Source organism: Phalacrocorax aristotelis, chromosome 5 (genome assembly GCF_949628215.1).
Source record: "Phalacrocorax aristotelis chromosome 5, bGulAri2.1, whole genome shotgun sequence".
Taxonomy (NCBI): domain Eukaryota; kingdom Metazoa; phylum Chordata; class Aves; order Suliformes; family Phalacrocoracidae; genus Phalacrocorax; species Phalacrocorax aristotelis.
The window spans coordinates 35759840-35782363 of NC_134280.1; the positions used below are offsets into that span (position 1 = coordinate 35759840).

General features: G+C 38.5%; 2 protein-coding genes across 2 annotated transcripts; both read right to left on the reverse strand.

The window, feature by feature from the left end:
- Nucleotides 1-2990: 2990 nt before the first annotated feature.
- Nucleotides 2991-7772, reverse strand: ASNSD1 (asparagine synthetase domain containing 1). Its single transcript, XM_075093954.1, has 3 exons — nt 6291-7772; nt 4480-4661; nt 2991-3318 (listed from the first exon to the last, which is right to left on the reverse strand). Exons 1-3 carry the CDS (start codon nt 7770-7772, stop codon nt 3063-3065), a joined length of 1920 nt encoding a protein of 639 aa, XP_074950055.1. The 3' UTR covers nt 2991-3062.
- On the reverse strand, nt 2991-11048 carry ASDURF (ASNSD1 upstream open reading frame). The gene is made up of 6 exons (XM_075093955.1): nt 10818-11048; nt 9379-9432; nt 8753-8828; nt 7287-7865; nt 4480-4661; nt 2991-3318 (listed from the first exon to the last, which is right to left on the reverse strand). The coding sequence occupies exons 1-4, from the start codon at nt 10905-10907 to the stop codon at nt 7795-7797; spliced, it is 291 nt and encodes a 96-aa protein (XP_074950056.1). The 5' UTR covers nt 10908-11048; the 3' UTR covers nt 2991-3318; nt 4480-4661; nt 7287-7794.
- Nucleotides 11049-22524: the final 11476 nt, after the last annotated feature.

Here is a 22524-nt window from a genome sequence, read left to right on the forward strand (position 1 = left end):
TCAAATGAGACCCTTTAGAACACTATCGTTGCCTGCCAGAAAAACATGTTTGTACCACCTAAATGTAAGCATTATTCTTCAGTTCTAAAAATGTATTTGTCAGATGCACTTTAGTGTTGCATATATAACCTGACAGTATTTTTATTAATACGCTAGGAATTACTGGTTATGTGTTAGTTAGAAAGTTAGAAGATTCTTTTGTCACTAATACCACCTTATACATTATATAGCAAGGCAACTAATTTTAAATCTTAATTATACAGACATGGCAAATAATATAAACAAAACTGTAAAATGCTAGGAAAAAAATATATGCATGTGTCTTTAGAAAGGTATTCTGAAGAATTCAGAAGCCTGGAGCTCTTGTCACTCTTACAGAATGCTTCAGAATACTGAGGACCTTTGAAAATCTGACCAATCACCTAAATACCACAGTGGAAGCTGAGATATTTTGGAAATGTGTTAATTTACAGTATTTCATATCAGCTTTATAATTTTGCATGCGATCCAATGATCTGTATTTTATTGAGTCATAAAACCAGCTTTTAGGAATGACATGTATAAACTACATGCAATATTAAGTATTTTTTTAAATAGGAATTTTTTTGTACTTGCCTCCCAAACAAAAACTCAAAAAATATTTCCATCTGTTTTCCCATCAGTATCCATGCCCCTTTCAGAGCACTCAAAGAACCCAACACATTTCTCTCTGGGTATATATGCCCCAAAATCCTGCCATGTAATCAACACTGATCAAAATTTGTCCAATTTTTGTATCAGTGTGAGCTGGAGGAAGCTGACAAGAAGTTCGGTGATGATAACTCACATCTGAACTGATGGAAGATTTAAACAGCAAATTCCAACAGCCAATTTTTTCAAAATCTGATGGACTTCTTAACAATACCAGGGCATTATCTGTATCCATCAGTGCTAGCAAAGTTGATGTCTGGGTATATAGACTTTTTAGCTGGCCCAGCAGTTCACTCACAATCTCCAGTGAGCACTGTGTGTCATCTTTTGAAGCCAGCCAAGTAGAGGACATGGTAGGAAGTAATTCTTTCTACTTACTTTTGCCAGACTTTGTAAACAAGGTACTAGCATTTTACTGTGCTAAGTTTGACAAGCAGCTCGTCAGCTTATTCAGCTCTAGGGAACGCTTATCAGGCCTGAGCATTTTTCAAGAATATTCTCCTGTTTCTAAAACACAATACAGAGAGGCTAACAAAAAAAAGAGAGAGAATATTACTTAATCAAGACCTATACTAGTATCTGCAAGAAAACAATAAAGCTCTTAAGGACAAGATCAAGAGACAGTAACATTCCTGTAGGTTGCTTGGAAATATGACAGAATGTGATTTCAATGCATCAGCATTTAAAAATGTCTTTCCTGCCCCCACCTCCCCTCCCCACCCCAGAACCAAACATTTTGTCAAGGAACTCTATAAATAATAGTAAGTGTACCATAAATAGTAACAATAAATTAATTTATGAATAACTGGATAAATGGAGAAATTTGCCAACAGCAAATGATATGTTTTCTTTCTCCTATCGAAAATTATTGATGCCTTGCAAGATTATGTCTCATGTTTCTCTAAATATCAGGGGTCTCTTAGTCTGGGAAAGAAATTATTTGCCTAGGTATAAAAAGCACAACTTTTTTTTCTTAGGCTCCCAGGTGACATCTAACTTCTAGGAATACTGCAACACCACTACAGAGAGAACAAACAACGAACAGTCACATTTCACCAGGCTAACGTTCCCCTTTGTCCAATCTCCACTTGCTTTAGAGCATGATGCAAGAACTCTTGCAAACATTCCAGGGTGAGATACTGGAGAGTCAACTTTCCTCAGAGCACCAGTAAGAAATCTGCCAGTGCTTTGAAACAGTCTGAAACTTACATTTTTGTAATAAATATTTCTCTATAGACTGGACAAATTATTTTGAAAATCTACTTACACCCTTAGAGATACCTTGTAGTAATAGATGTATCATGGTTTTTATAAAAATGGATTTTTTTCCTGGTATGATTTTTCCTTTCTCTACTTAACTGAACAAACATAAAAACCAGAACCTTAAGGTAGCAAGTTGAGTACTAAGCTCAGACCTTACCAACAACACTGGAAAGCACGTATCCAGTTTTTCTTATAACATTACCTTTGCAAACCTTCCATACCCAATTAGAAAAACAAGCTAACTCAAGCTTCTCTTGAGAGGAAGTCTATTTCAAGCCCATAACTGAACCCACATACTCTCCCAGAGTGCCCTATTTTGAGAGAGAAAGACCTTTTTTGTTTTGTTTAAGAGACATCTTCTTTGAAGTGCACAATGAATGATTTGCAACTTTAGAAGTAGCAGAGCTAAAGCTTAAAGGAGAGGTAGCAAACTAGGGGAGCCAACACGGGACAAAGAACAGCCTGGATGGAGCTTCCCAGTTTGGGAGTAGAGGAAGTCCCAGCCTGGGGACCACCACCAAACCCAGCCCTGCAAAATTGACCAAGGGCTGGGAGGCTGCACGGGATTGCCCCAAAACACCCAGTGTGTGTGTGTGTGTGTGTGTGATGTCTGTTTCTTAAGTAACAAAAGGCCAAACATGATGCTTGGAGGGCAGATCTCCATGATGCAACAAGGCCAGAGACCCTCAGTTCTTTTTCGCTCTGGCAACCCAGACCAGCTCCTCATCATGCCCTCCCTTCTAAAACCATAACCTGAACCCTTTAGGAAAGGGGTGCTGCAAGACCAGCTCTGTTCCACAACAGAAAAAAGCCTACTGTACTGAATTCTATACACGTGACAGATTACACAGATTCAATAAGGTTCAGAAGGGTAGGAAAGCCAACCTCCGGCTATGCTCTCCTCCCCAGAGCCCAGTACTCCCTTCCTCCCCAAGGCTGCATCCATAGCGAGTCTCTAGTACAAGCACACATCTTACATGTATTACTTTGATGATTAATAATAATGTCCAAGCGCGTAAAAAACCAGACCAAACATGCCAAGAAAACTCCAAAGTTTTACTGAATTTGCATATAGGATGAATGCAGCATCTCAAAATGTAGCTTTATAATTAATCTATTGAAAATAACTTCAGTCTGCTGCATGTATCAGATGCTTTTTCATTGTTGCTCTCTAGCTTTGCAATCCGAGATCCAAACTGTACAGCCCTTTTTGGCAAGATGGTTGAGGCTGTAAGGCCAAACTCCTTGGCTGCAAGGCGCAGAATCAATTTCTCACCAATTCCTCGAGGTAAAGTCAGGTCAGCTTTTTCTGAGATGGGCAGAGAATTGAGGAATGAAACAACATCTTCGTCAAGAAAAGGAAACCTAAAGGGAAGATATACATGGGAAAGACCCTTTAAAAAACTTCATACAAATAGTCTTGGTTTCTCCCTAAACCATGTGCAAAGGCTTCAGAGTCTGTGTCAATTCCTAACTATAGATGTACCTTTAATGTTAGTGTCACAGTACTGAGGCAAGCCTCCAGAGCAGTTACACTCTCTTCAAGAAAGAGAACGTAACATATCATGTTTAAACGCAGAATCTTGGAAGTTTTCAAAACTCAAGCAAAGAAAAGAGTAAGAACAAGCACTGGAAATGCTGGGTTTATACAAAAAACAAATTATGAAGAAAATCTGAAAATACAATGAAAGAGCAAGACAAATTGTAAAGTAACACTTCAAGATAACTTCCAAGTGTTTAAAAATACTGTATGAAACTACACTGTCCCTCAAACAAAAATCTTTCCACAAGCAATTCTGACAGTGTTCCAAATTCCAGGCATTCATGTCTAATCACAAGCATGATTAACAGCATCACCTGTCCACCACTGCAACTGCAGAATTGAAAATGTGCAACCAAGAACAGACTTGGAAAAACACTGGCACAAAAAGCATGTGAGAAGACCCTTCATGCACCTCGGTGGCCTCTGCTACTGGACAACACCTAAGGTATTTTTTGCAAGCTGGTGGTAGCATGGAGGAAATAATCACAAATTAAATTATTCTTTAGCTATCCTGACTTAACCACCAGGAAATGCAGTCCATATTGATGATGCTTTTATTGCATGGACAGGAATACATGGCTTCTGTGTTACGTTGTTGTTCTCCAAAGTCACTCCCCAAATGACCACACCAGAACACTTCAAAGTTGTGCAGAAGACTGCTCCACTTAAAATGATAAAACCAACTTGATTTTGACTATTTCAACATCTGTTGCTGTTTCTTAAAACTTCCAGATGGAAATGCAGTGTTCAAGTTGCTGAAGTTCCTTAAGTAACTGTTCCACAGTACTACAAGACCACTTTCTTAAAAAAAAAAAAAAAACAAAAAACCAAAAACCCCCACAACACAATTCATATTAACAAAACTGCAAAAGAACTTAGAGATAATAACACATATACAAGTTTCAATTAAGTTTTCTGTTGGAGTGTTGAAAGCAGAATCTAACTGGCAAAACCAGTTTTGCTTCATGTTAAAACAATAATACCTGGCTTCTTTTCCATGATCACCAATAATCCTGTCATCTCTTCCAAGATTTCTAGAAGAAATGCGATCTAACTCCATTTCAAGTTCTTTTTCCAGACCCTCTAAGCCGTATTTTTTGAAGCAAACACGATGTCGAGAATACCCAGCAAGCTGTTCATCTGCTCCAATTCCTGTAAGCACAACCTAAGAAAACAGAATAAAAGAAATAATTCTTAATATCTATGGAAGCTTATAATATGCAACAGATCTTAGATGTTTAACTACATCTTAAGAAGAATAACTTTAATATGTATCTTCTAAATATGTCACCTATCATGATGGAATGTGCCTTACACATTTACAGAGTCTGAAACAGTTCCCAATAAAGTCACTGGAAACTTGAAGCAGGTTTACAATCAGAGCTAAAAGTACACACAAACATTTCTACTGAGGCAAGGAAAAAACACCAAAATAACACTGTGCACATCACAAATAGACCAGTACCTTTGAAGAATGTCTTTGTTAGTTTCTGCTACAAAAAAACAGAATTTGTTAACCACCAGCATTTATAAAAATCCATTGTTGCCATAGATTATGCGGTATGTTGTAGGTTCTAAACAGACATCTGAATTTACACCCAGATTATTAATTTACCAGCTACTGGATTAATAACAACTGCATTACATGAAAAAGTGTCATGTTGTTTTGTCTACTCAATGATAAGCACGTAACATGTTTTCAAGAGAAAACCACTATGACATCTGGTCCATTACTGCGCCTTCAACAGGAATTCACTATAAAAGTGGAAGTCTCTGAACATAAACAGTCAAGTGTTTTTCACTGATCTGACACCAGCTAGTAGCCAACTAATTTTTTATCTGTGCACAGCACTAAGGAACTGATGGGAGAATGGCAATTTCCTTTTATGTTTTATTAACTCATGACTCATTTCAACCTATTCTGGACCCAACATGAATTTTTATGTTTTACAAACCTATTAAATAGATCAGCCTGCTAAATCAACTGCGTTCGACAGCACTAGTTTTTTACACAAACTATTACGTTTGTTGGGTTTTTTGGTGGTGGTGGTTTTTTGTTTTTAAGATCTAGCAACTAGTAGAAAAGTAACCGAAGCCTCAAAAAGCAAAGGCAGCAGTGAACTGCAAATTCCTGAAATTAAACAGTTTATTCTTCCCTACACAAACCATCAGGAATTGGGAAGTGAGAAATAAGAATCAAATTCCCAAGAAAACCATCTGGTTACTAAAAAGTTTTTAAGAAAAAACTACTACATGTAAATAAGTTACAAAAAAAAAAAAGAACTATTTTTTGTAGTTCGGTCATTCAGTCAGACTCTATTTACAAAACATTCCAAGTAGTCATCTTTTCTGCCACTATTAATTGCGATTTTGTAACATAGTATGCCTAAGTAACAAGCTAGTAATTTTACAGACTTTGGGATGCTGGCACAGATCAATATTACTTAATACTTAATGTTTATCTCTAAATTTGTTAACCTATTCGGTTTGGATTGAATAGCAGTTACCCACTACTGGAGTTGAAACACCAAAAATGATAGATGGTAGTTGTTATTTTTTCCTAGTCACACTGTTGCTCATTCAGGCTTAACAAAAAGCCATACATGTTACATGACAGAAGAACTGAACGCAGTTTTTAACTCCAGAACTACACAAAGGTTATCAGTACAGAACTGATGTATATTCTGCCACTGAATTTCAGAAGTCTTGTGAATGTTAAAGACCCCTGCTGAATTCTGAAATGTAACTGTTTTTGCATTCACAGGTCAAGCATAAGGCAGAAAACAACCAGTACCTTTGCAGGACTTTTATATGGTTTCAGTTCTCCTTGGTTACTAAGAAAACCCTCCCCTCTGGAAGCAAACCAAATTGCACAGCCAATGCTGTCATCCAAGACTGTATCCAGTGGATAAATTAAGTGATTAATGCATTGATGTCTCATTTTTTTCAATTCCTCTAGCGTAACATTAATTTCCACAAAGTTCCAAGTTCTTGAAGGGTTAATGGCTTCTAATTCTTTCAGTCCTGCCCTACCAGTGATTCTGTCCGGAACATCAAAGCAAGGTAAGTAAGCACCAGTTTTAGCATCAAGATCTTTACAACTTTCTTGAGGACAAAGCAAATCGAGCTGTACTTCCTGTTTGGTACGTTTTTCAGTGGTACTCTCTTGCTTAGCTTGTTGTTTTATCCTAAAGGCTACATTGAGAAGATCAATTGGCTCCTCTAAAGGCACATGTTTATCAGCAAGGGCTGCAATAACCATAGAGTCAATGCCACCAGAAAAGAGCACCGCAATGTGTGCTTTCCTATTAGGCGTGCTTGGACCTTCTCTTGTTTTCTGATCTTCATCTCTAAAGAGAAATAAAACCCGTCTCTTAACCGCTTCACTTAAAACATCAATGAACTGATGGACTAATTTTTTCTTGTGTTCCTCTGCAAGAAATCCTTGAAGGGTTTCTACAGAAACCATATGGATAATGTTGCTAATATTAGTGCCTGGACATTCACCTGAAGCTTCAGAAATTGCTTTATTTAAGGGGATAACTGGTGCTGTGAGACACAGTTTTGATTCATTCATCACAAGAGGTATGCGGTTCGGTAAATCTTTTGAAACTTGGTCCAGAACATTAATGAATATTTCTTCTGCTGCTTTCTCTGTGCAGCTGTATTTCCACGGAAACAATGTTAAAGACAAAGATTTAGTGGTTGCACAAGCTTTGAGATCAATTTTGAAAATTCCAGATGCTGGGACTTCTTGCCATTGGTTACCTGATTTGGAATAAACACTTACAGATGTGAGATAGAAAGCACTGTCATCCTCATTACTGAACTGCCAAAGCAAACTACGACGACCAAAATAATCTCTACCAAACCATAAACTGTCTCTAGATGCTTGATAATAAATAAAAGACCATGGACCCCGAAGTGATGAAAAGAGTGACAGAATGTCTGCTTCACTACTGCATAATGCAAGACGATGAAACATGACTTCAGTGTCATTCTCTACATCTCCTACGTGCACTCCACCAAAAATTTCTCCATTCCAAAGAAAAACATTGTTATTGGCATCTTCCAGAGGCTGAGGAGTCATCAGTCCCCTCAAGTGAAGTACATGGCCAGAAAACAGACACTCATAAGAGAGATCAGATGCAGTTTTTATCAACTGTTTGCTACTGTCTGGTCCTCTTCTTCTAAGACAGTAGAGTATGTCTTCATTAAAGAAATCATGAACAGCATGCTGGCCACACAAGGTAACAACGCAACAAATACCACACATTGCGATTCTGAATTCAGATGGACTATTTCTTCGTTTTAGTCTTTTCTGAACTTTCCATCTCCTGATGTGCCTTCTTTAATTCATCTAATGTATCTGTGTAAGAGAAAAATACAGGAATAATCAGTTTCATAAACTGGTAAGTTTATGAGTAGATAAGTTTAAGGGTGTATGTAAGAAATTAGTAAGTCCAGAGACTTGTTCAATTAAAGAGATAAACACGAAACACTAAGTAACAAAAGTGCTATAGTATTGGTGTAACACAAACATAGCTCACTGTAGCTTATTCCTCTTTAATTATACAAAGATTTTTTTTTTCTTCCTCCCAAAGAAAGCCACACTACAAGTATAAAAACTGGGGGAATGGCCAAGTCTTGCCTATATGATTGGCATAATTTACACATTTGTAATAATAAAAGTGAAGTGTCAGTTAAAATGTTAACACTATTAACTCAAAGAAAATGAAAGTAGCAATTGTTCATTTCAGAAAATAAATTTATACTTCTCAATTTATACACTCTTAATGTTTGTTCAATCATCAACTTTGTCATCTACTCTCCTGTCTTCATAATCCCACAGACCCATTCTTTCAACTACTTAAAGATTTCTAGCTTAGCCTCCAGTTTCACTTGTCATTATTTTCTTCCTACTGATCCCATACAACTTTTAGCTTTTTTTTCTTTTTAAGGGACAGAGTGCTATACAGCTTCCCAAAGGGCACTGAGAACAGAGACTCCTCTGTGGGGCGGACATTCTCACTCTTCCTACATCTTCAGCACTTGCTCTTTTCACATCCATATATCAACTGGAAACACTTTCACATTTTTCCAGTCCAGGAAGACAAGAACATGTCTGAAGTCTACTTTGCATTTGATACACAGTTGCCAGTTTTTCATTTTAATATACCTTTGAAATCATTAACAGCTACAAGTACAGCTTTTAAATTGTTAACTATTTTATCAACTTTTACACTGCAAACTTACTTTTGCATTGAGATAGCGTTTCTGTTCGGTCTGCAAGGAAGAATATATTGCTATTGGGTTGCTGCTTATAAACTTTCTGTAAAACAAAACCAACGCTGCATTAAGTCAAAGCAACAAACTCCAGCAACCACACTGCAGCAGAAGCTGATGCAGGTCCACCAAGATACTCTCTTTCATTTTTATGCCAGAAGGGTAAGTTCTGCCCTGACAACACCAACACTCTAATGGCGTACCATCTAAAACATTACATGATCAATGCATGACTATTCTGCATTTCTCTTTTCCTCATGCGTGAGGGATCACGTTCTATTTTAACACACATACACCTGGAAAGTAAAAATACTTCATGAAGTCTCTGATCAACTCAAACATCTTAATGAAATAACTCAGATAAAACTTAAAAAGCCAAAAAGCCCAACAATGTACTGTGTTAAGCTGCACAAGTGTACATAATCAAACCATTTGGAGGACAAGTTATCCTGAGAACAGACAACCATATCTGTACTAAAATTTATATTAAACCAAATTAAATATAGCATGCTCCGATTTTGTTTCCCCTCTTGTCTCTATGCTTATTTCTCTGATGCTAAAATGAAACAGTCAAAAACAAATTTGTAAATACTTACCCGGTTCTTCTTCAAATTAGAAAGCTCATCAACTACAACCTTCTGCTCTTTAATCTGAAACGCAAAAGATGCACTTCAATTATTAAAAATAAACCACTGTATTATAATCCTGGTGGTGAACACGCTTACTGATATCTTTAAGAAAGACACATGCAGATATAGCTGCTGTTCTCTGAATGGACCATTGAAGGCAAAGTGGCAGTAGATATAAAAATGAAATACTAAATAACTGCCCTAGAAACAGGTTATCTTGCATGGATTGATATTTCTCCTACCCTCGAAAGCAATCACTACTGGGAAGCCAGAGTGCCTCTAGCTACTCATAACCAGAGATCACGTTTTTTCCCCCGTAAGAAAAGAAAATGCACAAACAACTAATAAAACATCAAATAACTTTAGAAAAAAAAATTTAGCATAGTATCTACAACACACTTTATAAGCACAACCATTCTCCAGATCCAAAATGAAACCAATAAAAACCACAGACCCCTAAAACTGTATTAAGAGCCACGGAAGTCTTTCTATTGCTCTGGAGTTTTGCAAAAACCTCCTTAGTAGGATTTACCACTCTTCAACTGCACTGGCAGAGGTGGCAAGCACTTCCATTTTCTTTTACAATAACAGCTATGAATGCTAAAGAGCAATCAGGCGGCCCATCACAAAAGCTAACAAACAGAACAAAGTCTGGTCAGCAGCTTAAAACCAAATAATTTGGTTTCCTTTGTACTTCCTTTGTGTCCCTTGGAATTGGCGCAACAGTAGGAAGCTGCCACAGAAGTAGGCTAGCCAAACTGAACGTGGCATGCAGAAAAGACAACTTTTCCAACAGCTACATCAATATTTTATATTTACAATTCCAACAGACAAAACAGCAGTGTCATTTTTTCCCACGGACTAAACCAGCCACTTAAGCATAACAGAAATTACAACCTACAACACTGTTACATGGTAGACTTACAGCTTCCCAGGCAATTAAAAATACCACTGACTTTATACGCTATGGCCACATGGAAAGGAATTAATTTTGAGGGAAAGCGCTTCCATAGGGCTCGACAGATTTCATAATAAACAAAGGTGTTGGCACCCCGGAAAACAGAGCAGATTTATGCGGGGTGCCGGCCCCTGTGACTGAAACCCCTCGGGACTGCTGGAGCAGACGCAGCTAAAGGGGAAAACTGCTACAGAGAAAAACCCCACTGCGACTCCCATAACATTTCCAGCTCAACCTGGAGCAATAAGAACCAAAAAGCCAACTTGATGAGAGAGCTAACAGCGACGCCCACACGAACCAGCTGCAGGACAGCCCCCCTCCTCCAAGCCCGGCCAGGAGGACACCGTACCGCAGGAGCCCCGGCCTCCTGACAGGACCCGCGCTCCCCTCCTTCAGCCTGCGACGCCACAGGCCCCTCACCCCACAGCAGCAAGCAGCCTCAGCTCACCCTCCGGCTCAGCTCCTCCTTGTGGCGCAGCTTCACGATCTCCTCCTCTTCCTCCCCCTCCTCCTCCCGCCACGGCGCGCGGCCCGACATCCCCCCACGGGGCGGCACCACGCGCACAGACCAGCGGCCGCGCGACACCCACGACAGGTAGCAGCCAGACCCGGCAACGCATGCGCAACACGGCCCGGCGGCAGATGAGGAGAGCGTCGTGCACGCATGCGTGCGGCGGAGCAGCTATTAGCACGTCCGCCGCTGGAGGCGTGACCAAGCATGCGCGGAGCGGCAAGCGCGAGCCAGCGGGTGGGGCGGGGCGGGGCTGCGGGCGTCGCACTTGAGGGCTGAGGGGACCGAGAGATCCCGTTTCTGTTGCCGCCGTGTGTAAAATTGCCAATCTTATGGCATAAAATTAGCAATTATGGCCCGGTAAAAGACCTCTTGGGAATCACATGCTGGTGGTGAGCCCTCACCTTGCTCTGTCAGGGTATTGGCAAGGCTAAGGTGAAAATGCTGTTTGGAATGAGAATGGCTGGAAACTGGGCCTTCTGGAGTGTGAAGGAAAAAAAAAAATCAAATGAAAAATAAAAGGGAATGCTTTGCCTTTGGTCTGTTCAGTGTGGTGGTGACTTTGGACTAGAGTCAGGCAGCTTGTTCTGAAATCCAGGTCCAGAGGAGGGCCACAAAAATCCAAGGGCTGGGGCACCTCTCCTACGAGGACAGGTTGAGAGAGTTGGGGTTGTTCAGTCTGGAGAAGAGAAGGCTGTGGGAAGACCTTATTGTGGCCTTTCAGTACTTAAAGGGGGACTATAGGAAGGATGGGGGCAACCTCTTCAAAGAGGCCTGTTGTGACAGGACAAGGGGTAATGGTTTTAAGTTAAAGGAGGGTAGATTTAGGCTTGATATAAGGAAGAAACTTTTTACAATGAGGGTGGTGAAACACTCGAGCAGGTTGCCCAGAGAGGTGGTAGATGCCCCATCCCTAGAAACATCCAAGGCCAGTTTGGGTGGGGCTCTGAGCAACCTGATCTAGTTGGGGATGTCCCTGCTCACTGCAGGGGGGTTGGACTAGATGACCTCGAAAGGTCCCTTCCAACCCAAACCATTCTATGATTCTATGAAATACAATATATGTGAAATACATGTGAAAATACATGTGAAAGCAGTGTGCTTAAAGGTATTCTAGAGGAAATATGAATTATATACTATTTACAGATATTAAGATTATATGTTTTTTTCTTTAAGGTAGGTTGGTCTTAATATTTCTCCATCTCTTCCATTCTGCTATACGTATATCACAGTGATGCATCTGTCTTTATAGACATGTCAGGGAAGAAATTGTTGAAGTGGCAGGATGATGATAGCACAAGGACAAATAATATTATAATGATTCACTATCCCAAATAAATTTAGGCTGAAAAATGGTAAAAGGAACCAATTCCTGTGACAAGAAGGTTTTGAAAGTGTCTGCCAGTAGCACCAACAGGGAACAAAAAATTAAGATAGAGTTTGATTTACCTGTGAAAGGAATTACATGCTTTGATGACTGAGTTAATTGGTGAATGAACTGTGCATTTCAGGAAAATGGAAGTCTGGTGATTTTCATGGAAAATAGATCATATATTTATTAAAGAGTATCAGTGGATATCAGTGGGGAGCTTGGGTAAGACTTTGTCAAGGTGGTTGATGTAGGAACATTACAGTTATCTTTTTGGTCTCATCCCTTTCCGTCTTTTTAAATATTGTTGTGCAATTATTCTAAAGACTCAAGAGCCATTCAAAACTTACAGACTACTACCAATAGCTCAGTTGGGATAGAAATCTCATGAAATCCCACGAGTCCTTACGCTAATGACTGCACTGCAAATACTGTGCAAATCTTCATGAATTATTTGAAATATTTGCTACTTTTATAAGTGAGGTAGGAGTGTTGACTTTTGCTGCTTTGTGATTTGCAGCTCACATAATCATACGTGTTAGGTATTTTGATAATACTTACAGCTTGTGACCAAGATTACCCCTTGTTTTGGTGGCATCGTGAGCTTGGTTGGAATGTCTATGATGTCGACTGGAATTTTTGGCAGTGGTATAGGGAGAATAAGGATTTTGGCTCCTAGTAGAAGCATGAAAAAAGACAATTTGGCTATATGAATATTTAACAGTATGGTAACTTGCAGATGTTATGCTTTTCTGCCTTCAACAGGAAGAGAAACTGAGGTTACAGTTTCATAAAAGGTCAGTCTTGCTCTTCCCTCCTCCTTCAACCACACACTTCTGCCTCTGCCCTTGCATCAACATGGCTGCTTGTGGGATTGTGTGGTGAGGTAGGTTAGATAGCTGATCTGGCTTTCTTTGCCCTGTACCAGTGCTTGTGATTCTGGCAGTCCCAAAGCAGATTAATTGCTAGGGAACTGTGGCCTAGGCGTTGGAGAGGTTCTGGGGCTTGTCCTTCAAATTCTAGAAGAAATATGCATACCTGGGTCACATACAACAGTTTAGATGCTGTTGCTCAGTGCGCTTTGTAGTTTGTCACTCTTGTCTTGTGGAGTAATTAATTTAACCTGAGTACCTCCCAACCCTCTGCTGTCTGCATATTTTATTTGCTGTTGATATGTTACAAAGGTTGACAACTAAGTAACCCAGTCAAAATACAATCTCTGTACTGGTGATCTTTTTCATGTTCAATAATAAATACAGTTAATGTTTATTAATCAAAAATTCATCACTCTTCCTGAGAATGTTTCATCAGTTGGGTCATAAGAGTGATAATGATGGTCTTGAGGCATAATAGCGAATGTGGAATGTTTTAAACTTCTGGTCTTACCACAAATTGCTGATTCTTCTGCTGATATGGATTGTGCTTTTGATAAGTCCTTTTTAAAATGAATGGATTCCTCTGATATGATTACTCCTGAAATTACCCACATTCTTACCCACAATAACAGCAGCTGTGTTTAAAACTCAACAAAGTAAAAGGTTGGCACCTTTTATCTCCTGGTACAGAGCTGTGACATCGTAATTCAACCTTATTTCAGGGCTGCTTATTTCAGGACACAAGACTGCCAGCCTGCTTGTGTCTGTGCACTTCTCTTGTGCCAGCTCAGGTGCTCTGAACTATTTCTGGCATAAAGCTATTTCTGGGAGGTTAATAATGCCTGACACAATGTTAATTAAGTATCAAGAATCTTTTAAAATTCTTACCTTTTCAGCATCTGGGATCTTTAAAAATATACAAAATAACACAAATTATAAAACAAACAATGTAAAGAGTTATGAAACAGGCAGTTGTTACTGACGCCAGAAAATATTTGAAGTTGCTATCACGTGTTAGCAAACAAATGACCAAAACAGTATCCTCAAATAACCTCAGTAAGCTCAAGCTCTGACAGACTGTTGTTAAAAACATGCGAAAAATGTTAGGCCAGCCTTCGGAAAACTGCTATAAATCTTGAAGACCTCTTTTCAAGATGTTGGCAGTACGTTTGTGTCCGATGATTTTACAGATGTGAGTGGTACGGGGTAGCGTTGGTAATGCCTTTGGGGCTCAGCAGTGCCAAGTTCCTTTGCTTTGCTGTGAGATAGAAATCTGCGTGTTCTCAGTTCTGTATCTAAGCTGATGCCTGGTAATGTGTTAAGCCACGATAACTTGATTGTGGGTTCAAACTTGAGTCATTTACTAGGTTCAGCTGTAAGTGACTGATTTGAGGAAACTTGCCATGCTGTACAAGAACCACTCTTGAAGGTCCCTGGCACTGAACAGTACCAGGACAATTGTAGCTCTAATGTTGGCCACAAGAGAGCAGGCCGAAACTGTGCTGTTTGGTGGATCCAGAGATAGTCAAGGGAAGAATGGAGCCTGGTATATAAGACAGGTAGTTGAGGTCTCTAGAAGGGGGAGAGCATGGTCAGAGGGTATTTACATTTATGGTTTTTTTTGTCTTTTTTTGAATATTTACATTCTGGTCCTGGGTTATTTTGTGTTCAGACATTGCAACTTCAGAGTCTATGTGAGTAAATTCTGAGATGTAACATTGATCTCTACATTAACTTCTCAGTTGAACCTAAATTTTAGTAACTTACTTATACCAGTCTAAGAAAATTCAAATTGCTGAAATTAATTTGGTTTGCTTTATGGTAATCCTTCTGCGAATTTGATTGAGACATTAGGACTTGAAGGGAGTTAGGTTGGTTTACACAACCAGGGATCTGGGTCTATGTACTGGAATCTATGTAAAGTTGTGGTTCGCTTCCTTAGGTTAAGTATCTAGATTATCAGTTGCACAAGAAACCTTGCAAACCCTCTAGTCATTTTGCTTTGGAAGTCCAATTACTGCAAACAAAGCAAGAATTCTGAGCACTTTTATGAGCTTGAAGTACAGTCAGTTTTTTCAGTATTTACTTCTGATACACTCACTGTTAAAGCAATCTGAAGACTCCTTTGCACAAAACTTCTGCATAGGTCAGATGCATAAAATTCTTAATTTTCTCATTAAAAGCAGGATTTCATCACTTTCACATGGAAGATTTTAAAGCTGTTTTGAAAATAGCTGAGACCTTGCGTAGCATCAGTCTGTCATTAGTTTTTACAATCTGGTTGCATTCCTTAAAGCTTTTAAAAGTGCTGGACCAAGCAGCTTGTTTGTAAAATACTTCCAGCGTAGTCTTCTGTCTGATTACTTAAATAAAATAGGGGTTTAAAATAGGCTTTTGCAGGTCTAGTCTGTGTTCTTCAGTGTAAAACTGAAGTAACTCTAGTGAATACAAGGGCCTTTCTCCAGGTCTTAGGTTGTTGTAGCTGAGAACACAGTTTGACCTTTAATTCTTGTAATCTTTCCTTAGTGCAGAACACCTTGTTGTTCACTTTGCTAGCATTTAAAAGAGAGTTGAGAAGTTAATGGGAGTGGTAGTTTGACTTAGAAAGGTAGGAGTAAAAGGTTTGGTTTTCTTCTGTTGTTTACGAACTGTCTTTTGTTATAGAGAGTTCATAACATGTCATGGTAGTCCCTCACGTTTTGAATAACCAACACACAGGTTTACTGTGGTAACCATCTAGTTTGAATATGGGATCAGATTTCCAGATACACATTTTGCTCAGTGAATGTTCTTAAAAAAACTTAAAAAAATATCAAGTGCTCTGTCTCACAACAAACATTTTGTTCGCAATATGAAGCTAGAAGCCTGGTGGCTGGAAGCTGGCAGCCCTTTTGCTGATGCCGCTAAGGAGCAGGGGTATGAGTGGCTTAGAATGGCTTGTGAACACCAGATGGACCTATGCCTCATTTGCCTTACCTTGGATAGGGGCATCTTGATGCAAAATCAGATCACACTAATATTTCTGTCTAATGAGAAAAGGAAAAGAGAACTACACCAAATACGCTCTGAGTGAGGAGTCAGCCTGCCCAGTAGTCTGCTTTTCGCAAGCTGAGCAAGGAAGCCTGGAGAAGACTAGAGGGATAATTATGTGCTTGCTTCTATTTCCTGTTGGGAGTGCCTCCCTGACAGTAAGTACTGTGTTTAATACTATGTGCAACTGATATTTTCTTGAAGATAAAACACAGACATTAGATTGCTTTGGAGGAGTAGGCAGGCCTGAGTGGGATGGGCTGGAGGTACAGAAAGCAGCAGCCTGCTTGTGTTACTCTAATATGGGTCTCCTAGAACTAGCGACTTGGTCATTTAATCTGAAATGGCTTACAGTCCCATAAAGCATGTTCCCATAGACACAAAATGGACCTGCCTGAGTGGGAGCTTGGGTGGACCAGAACATGTCTGAGTAGGCTGGAGAGAGGCAGAAATGCCTGATACCTTTGCAAGGCTCTCTGAGGCAAGAGTGAAGCTAAGGCTGTTCTAAGAGGCCTGGTTGGATTAAGATTTTACCTAGATTGATTTATTAAACGTGTTGCTCTCAAGTGCTTTTTGTCCCTTTGTTCTCATTGTTATGGACATTTGTACTTAGTGCTTCCTACTGAGCAAATACAGACAGCCACTTGGGGCACCAAGGACAGAAAATTTAGTTTTTCCAGGTTTGGAGAGGGGAGTTGTTTGAAAAGAAACTCTTAGGTTTTCAAATTCTAATGTGCAAAAGGCCATGTTATCAGACAGTTTGTTGGGCCTCTCTTATTTGTATACTTCAATTTTTGTTTCTTACGCTATGCTGAGGGCTTCCCATTTACCCATTGTCCTTATTCCTCTCTAGCCATTTTTTTTCCCCTGAAAGCTTTAGTGCAAATCAGCTTGCACATGTGGCAAAACAACCTGGGACCCAAATAACTGAAATCTTATTAGAGCTTTCAGTCTTGAGGGTTATACTTGTTCACAATCATTTTATGATGAATATGATACTTCGTGCTCTGACTGCTTTAAGGGTCCATAGAACTCAAAATGCTTGACAGAGATAGATAAATACAGAGAGGAAATCCAAGCCAAAGTTGTGTGAGTTGGCAGAGTGAGAAACAGAACTTTGAGGTCCTGGCTTTTCTTCACATGTTGCATCTATGAGCGTTCCTATTTCCATGTTTAAATTACTATTTCCACATTTCAAATGACGCTATTTTTGCTTTATGAAGTCACAGTCAGAAAACTACTCAGTACAAAAAAAAACCCTGCACTGAATGGTGAATTTGTATCTATTTTAATTTTATTGCAGTTTTTATGTTGACTGCTTTAAACCATCACAGGCATTGCTTGGCAGCCTAGATGCTTCATCTCAGTACCTGATGGAAAATATTCTGATAGATTTCTCACAGGGCAGCAGACTAAGGATTCCACAGCTAGGTGAGCTCTGACAGAAGTTGCTGTGTCCTATGTGTTACTATGATTGTCATGTACATATGACAATAGTAATTGTCAATTACTATGATTGTCATCTTATTTAAAATCTAAATATCACTGAGATTTAACTGTTCTCCTCAACTATCCTCCTGTGAAACACCATCACCGACCCTATACTCTTTCCCACTTTATCACAATTTTGGTGTAATTACAGCTAGTACAGTTAAGGAAGAAGGACATACAGTTGGACAAAAGGGCTGTAACTACTGTGAGATGTAAGAACCTCATCTTTTAGTTAGTGTAATAGCCCTCAAAAGGTTTCCTTTTCTTCCAAGGCAGAACCACTAGAAGCTAAGAAACCAGGGACGTAAATGTTGGTAGGCTTTGAATGTTAATAGTATCATCTGTAGCTGATACAGTGACCTGAAATGCAGTAATATTGACTGAGTTACTAGTATTCACAGTGCTGATTTTTTGATATGATAGTTCATCATTTGGAGCAAGAATAACCACAAGGGGAGGGAGAGGCATTCTTACATAATTCCTGGCATATATTTTAACTGGTGGGTATTTAGCAAAACATTGACTATGGCTCAGAATCTTAACAGTAGTTTAGGTAATAGAAAGTTTAAAAAAGGTCTTTCTGCCAGTGACATACATTAGCATATGTGGTAGAGGTAGCCCAGATAAATCATACAATTCTGCAACATCGAACATTCCAGTAATGTATAATTTTTATAAATATTCCAATGTTTCTGTAATGAAAGATACTGGTATTTAGTGCTTCTGAAATCAAGACAGTAAGGTGGCTGTCTGGAAAAAAAACTAACCCAAAACTAACACTGGATACCTGCAAGTTAAAATCTCAGCCTACACACATTGTCAGTTCAGCTAACGCTGTTAGAGCAAACTTTTAAAACCTTTTAAAAATAGTATGAGAGTATCAGTGTAATTTGACAGACAGAAGTAGTGACCTTGTTTAGCAGTGGAAGTCAGAAATAAGAATACTGAATATAGAAAAAACAACCTTTTCCGAATTTTGCTTACAGTCTCAATAGGTTGATGGTGACAGTAGTGCCAGTATCAGTTTACATGGGGATAAAGGAGGAAAATTTAGAGTGGCCTAGCAGTAGTAGCATGTGAAACTAAACTACAGAGCTACCCTTTCCTGATAGAGTTGCAAGCAACAACATGAGCAAGATGTGACTATATTTGCATCTCTCCAAACCAGACCAAAAAAGAGGCATGACGATGAATTGTAATGAAGGAACATTAAATTCTAGAATTATTCCAGTCCAAAAGGATGCAAGTTCTCTCAAAAGAAGGGAAAACTGGCAACTATTTTTCACTCTTTGTATTGTCTTAGTCTTCTCAGCTGGTTTCCATCCTCAATGAGATGTTGAAAAATGATTATCAGGGAGACAATGAATTTCAGTCCTTGATATGGAAGCTGAAAATAGGTACTTGAGGCGTGTGGTAGATTTTCTAGTGTGGACTACGTGTATGTTATATGGATATGGCTCTTCTTGTAATGCATCAAAAATAGTCAATAGTGTTATCTCAGTCATAAAACTCTGTCAGTATACTTATATCTGAATTACAGGAGCAAATTGGTACAATGAAAATTCTGCTACTTCTGATACATGGCACTGTGGTGGAGAAAAGAAGGAGGTTAGAACATAAGATAACACACAAGTGGCTGCATGGGGTCAGATCAAAGGTCCATCTAGCTCTATAGGCTGTCTCCGTCTGTATTTGATAAATGTAGCCCAGGAAAGAACATGCAAAGAAGTACAAACAAGAAAAAGCAATTTGTTTCAAATGCTGATTACGCTAAAAATGGTGACCTGTGTGGCAGAAGTTCTTTTGCTTTTGAAATCATACTGCCTTCTTTAGCAAGATGAGATGGATTTGTCTCCTACTGTTTGCTGATCAAGGAGGAGTTGGGTGTGTACTTTGTTAGAGAAAAGAATTCAGTGTGTAACAGAATCTCTTGGAAACTTGTTTCTCAGTTTTTGCAGGTGGACAGCTAAGCATTTGAGAGGAATTTTTAAGGAATGAACGTTTCTTTGCTTCTTTTAACTTATTAGACTAGGAGAACTAGAGTTTTCTAGCACAAGTACATGGTAAAAAGGAAAAGCAAGCCACGTTTTCCTTCAGTAACAATCTGCAAAAGAAGTTATATTGCAGTAATAATGTGTGTTTATAATATGCAGAAGGTAATAAGTGGTAAGTAATTGGTCCCCAAAGTGGCTGTTGGAGACCATTTTAATTTGCGCAAGTTAAATAGGGGACTGTGGTAAACTGATCTGCCCCATTCCTACTGTTCATGTCGATGTCGGGATTATAATTTAGTCCGTGGTTTATTGCTATGTAGAATGCACAAGGCTGCTACTTCCTCTTGAGGAAGTGCTCAGGCTTAATGTTTTGTAGTCTGCAAGTGTGCTCAAAATCTTCTTATGAACAGTGTTTGAAACTCAAAATTTATTAATTGAATCCAAAATACAAAATTTAAAACAATCCTTAGGCATAAAGATTATGGTTAAGATGTTGACAGTTGGACTGCAAGGATTCTTGAGGTATCTGTCCCAGTGGGGAAAAAAAACCCCCACACCCATGCCCCTGAACAGTAGTGTCACAGGCTGTGCCTGGCCTATTGGTGAGCAGAGTGTAAGGATAAGTTTGTCACAACTCTTAAAGAATTTATGCTGTATTCAGCACAATTAAGGCAGAACAGACAGGTTTGGCAAATACCTGCTGAAAGGTTCTCGTAGCCAGCCCTTGCAACTATCAGATTTACTCTATTACAGCTACTGCAGAAATTACATTAAGATATCTGATTAAAAATTATATTAACTAGAAGGAGGTCATGATCGTTTCAAAAATTAGGGGAAGATGATTATTACTTTCTTTTTTTTGCATTTTTTATCTGAAGTATTTAATTGACTTTTAATCCTCTGTTAACTAAGTCCACTAAATACAACCTTACATGGATTGTCTGCTGCTGTGTGCAACAGCTCCTTAACAGCACGTAGAACCATTCGAAATATTTTTGGATAAGAAATGAAGGCTCTAGCTTTCAGGTACTGTGCGTATAACTTACACTTATTTGTTTGCTGCATCTTTACACAAAGCGTTGCCAGGAGACTTTGTCATGCTCATTTTCAATCATGGACTAGAATACACTCCTGCAGACTGTATCCTTCCTCCTTCAGTGCTCAACTTTTATGTTTTTAATAAAAGATCTAACAGCTAACACCTTGGAGAATAAAATGCATATTTGTATGACTGAAAAATTGGAAACTTTTGTTCATACATGATATTGGGAAATAAAAAGCATTTATTGTTGTGAGTAATAACTGGAAAATGGATTTATTTTTAGTTTGCAATCATAATTGTTATTTTTAACTGTAATAAAGGTCATTATAATCTTATTATGAGATCTGCATCTTGCTTAAATGTTTAAATGAATGCAAAGCCAAATTCTGCTGCCTTCCTCTTGTAGGTAATATGAATTGAATGACTGTTGATTACAAAGCAAGATCAGCAAGATTTAGCTGATAAAGAACTATTTGGGTGACTGCATTCTTTCTGTAGAGAATATAAGCAACAGAGTCTTGAAAGTCTTGCTGTTGGAGGTTTTTCATTAGCTTGAATGGAACTTCATGTCTCGTATAAATTTAAGTGTGTGTGAGTTTGTGTGTGAGTACAGAAATACAAGCTTATGTATATGCACAATGCATACTGTATTAGATAATACTCATCCTAGATATTCTAATTAATATTAGTAGCATTTCTTTATATTGTAGAATCCTGTGTTTCATATGTATATATGGTGTCAAATAAGGAGTTTGTAGTTAAACTCTAAAGAAACTAATTCCAAGTTAGTGTGATTCCTAGGAAAGAGTGAAGCAGAGATAAAATATTGGAAGTGTAGAAAAAAAGCTTGAAAAATTTTTAGTGAAGATTAAACAAGAATAATGTGGAAAAATTGGCAAGGGCTGAATCGTTTTAGAGAAAACAGTCTGGAAGTTGAGAATTGTGTATTAAATTTATACACTAAAGAGAAATTAGGAGACTCTTTAGATAGTAAAGCAGAGAGGATGATGCAATACAGATGCTTATTTGGTTTGTGAAAGAACTTCCCTACTTAAACAGTTCTAGATTTTTTGTGAATTTTCAGAGTTCACACTAGGAATCTATAGAAAAGCACCCACAAGTTACAGCAAGCTCTTATGTTGAAACCCATGCTCATTTCAGAATTAAGTTTGGACTTTATCAGATTCTGTTGATATGTTATGTATAAAAAGCAAAACCACTGTAAAGTATTTGGAAGATATTGCATGGGTAGTGGAATATATGGGAATAACTGGTGCTTTGCATAGGTGACAAGGTCAGACTTATCCTACAGCATAAACTCATTTCAGGATGAAGCCCTAAGTGACAAGAATAATTGTTGCCAGGATGAAGAATCTAGAAGTTACTTATGAGAGAAGTCTGGATTTTTAGTGGACCAACATTGTTTGAAATATTTAACAATTAATTAGAAGTTAAAGAAGGAAGTTAGGTGATACTAAACACTTAAAAAAAAAAAAAACAAAACCAAACCAAATAACACCTAAGGAGAACGGGAAGAATTTTGAATCATACCTTAATAGATGGTGTTCTTACTCCTTTTCTGATCTGCCTTGCCTACCAATGAAAAATTTTCTCTTAGGCTTGATGACCTCTGAGGATGCCAGATACTGTTTTGAAAAGGATTTTTAAATCATCACGGATAACTCAACTAATATTTTTTTCAAGTTTACAGAAGTCCTTAAAACCTAAACTTAGGTGAATTAAAACACTAGTAGAAATGGAACAGCAAAGGGGGCAGTTTCCACATCACGTGAAATGAATCAGACCTAAATATGCATCTACGACCACTGCAGTTTACTATTTT

What these genes read in the sequence shown, in the direction of transcription:
- ASNSD1 (XM_075093954.1), bottom strand. Translation starts at nt 7,772, where the DNA reads ATGTGTGGTATTTGTTGCGTTGTTACCTTGTGTGGCCAGCATGCTGTT. An exon ending in CATATAAAAGTCCTGCAAAG is followed by an intron (nt 4,662 to 6,290) that starts GTACTGGTTGTT and finishes CTGTTTTCTTAG; the next exon opens with GTTGTGCTTACAGGAATTGG. An exon ending in GATCATGGAAAAGAAGCCAG is followed by an intron (nt 3,319 to 4,479) that starts GTATTATTGTTT and finishes TCTTCCCTTTAG; the next exon opens with GTTTCCTTTTCTTGACGAAG.
- ASDURF (XM_075093955.1), bottom strand. Translation starts at nt 10,907, where the DNA reads ATGTCGGGCCGCGCGCCGTGGCGGGAGGAGGAGGGGGAGGAAGAGGAG. An exon ending in AGGAGGAGCTGAGCCGGAGG is followed by an intron (nt 9,433 to 10,817) that starts GTGAGCTGAGGC and finishes TTTGCGTTTCAG; the next exon opens with ATTAAAGAGCAGAAGGTTGT. An exon ending in CTAATTTGAAGAAGAACCGG is followed by an intron (nt 8,829 to 9,378) that starts GTAAGTATTTAC and finishes TTTGTTTTACAG; the next exon opens with AAAGTTTATAAGCAGCAACC.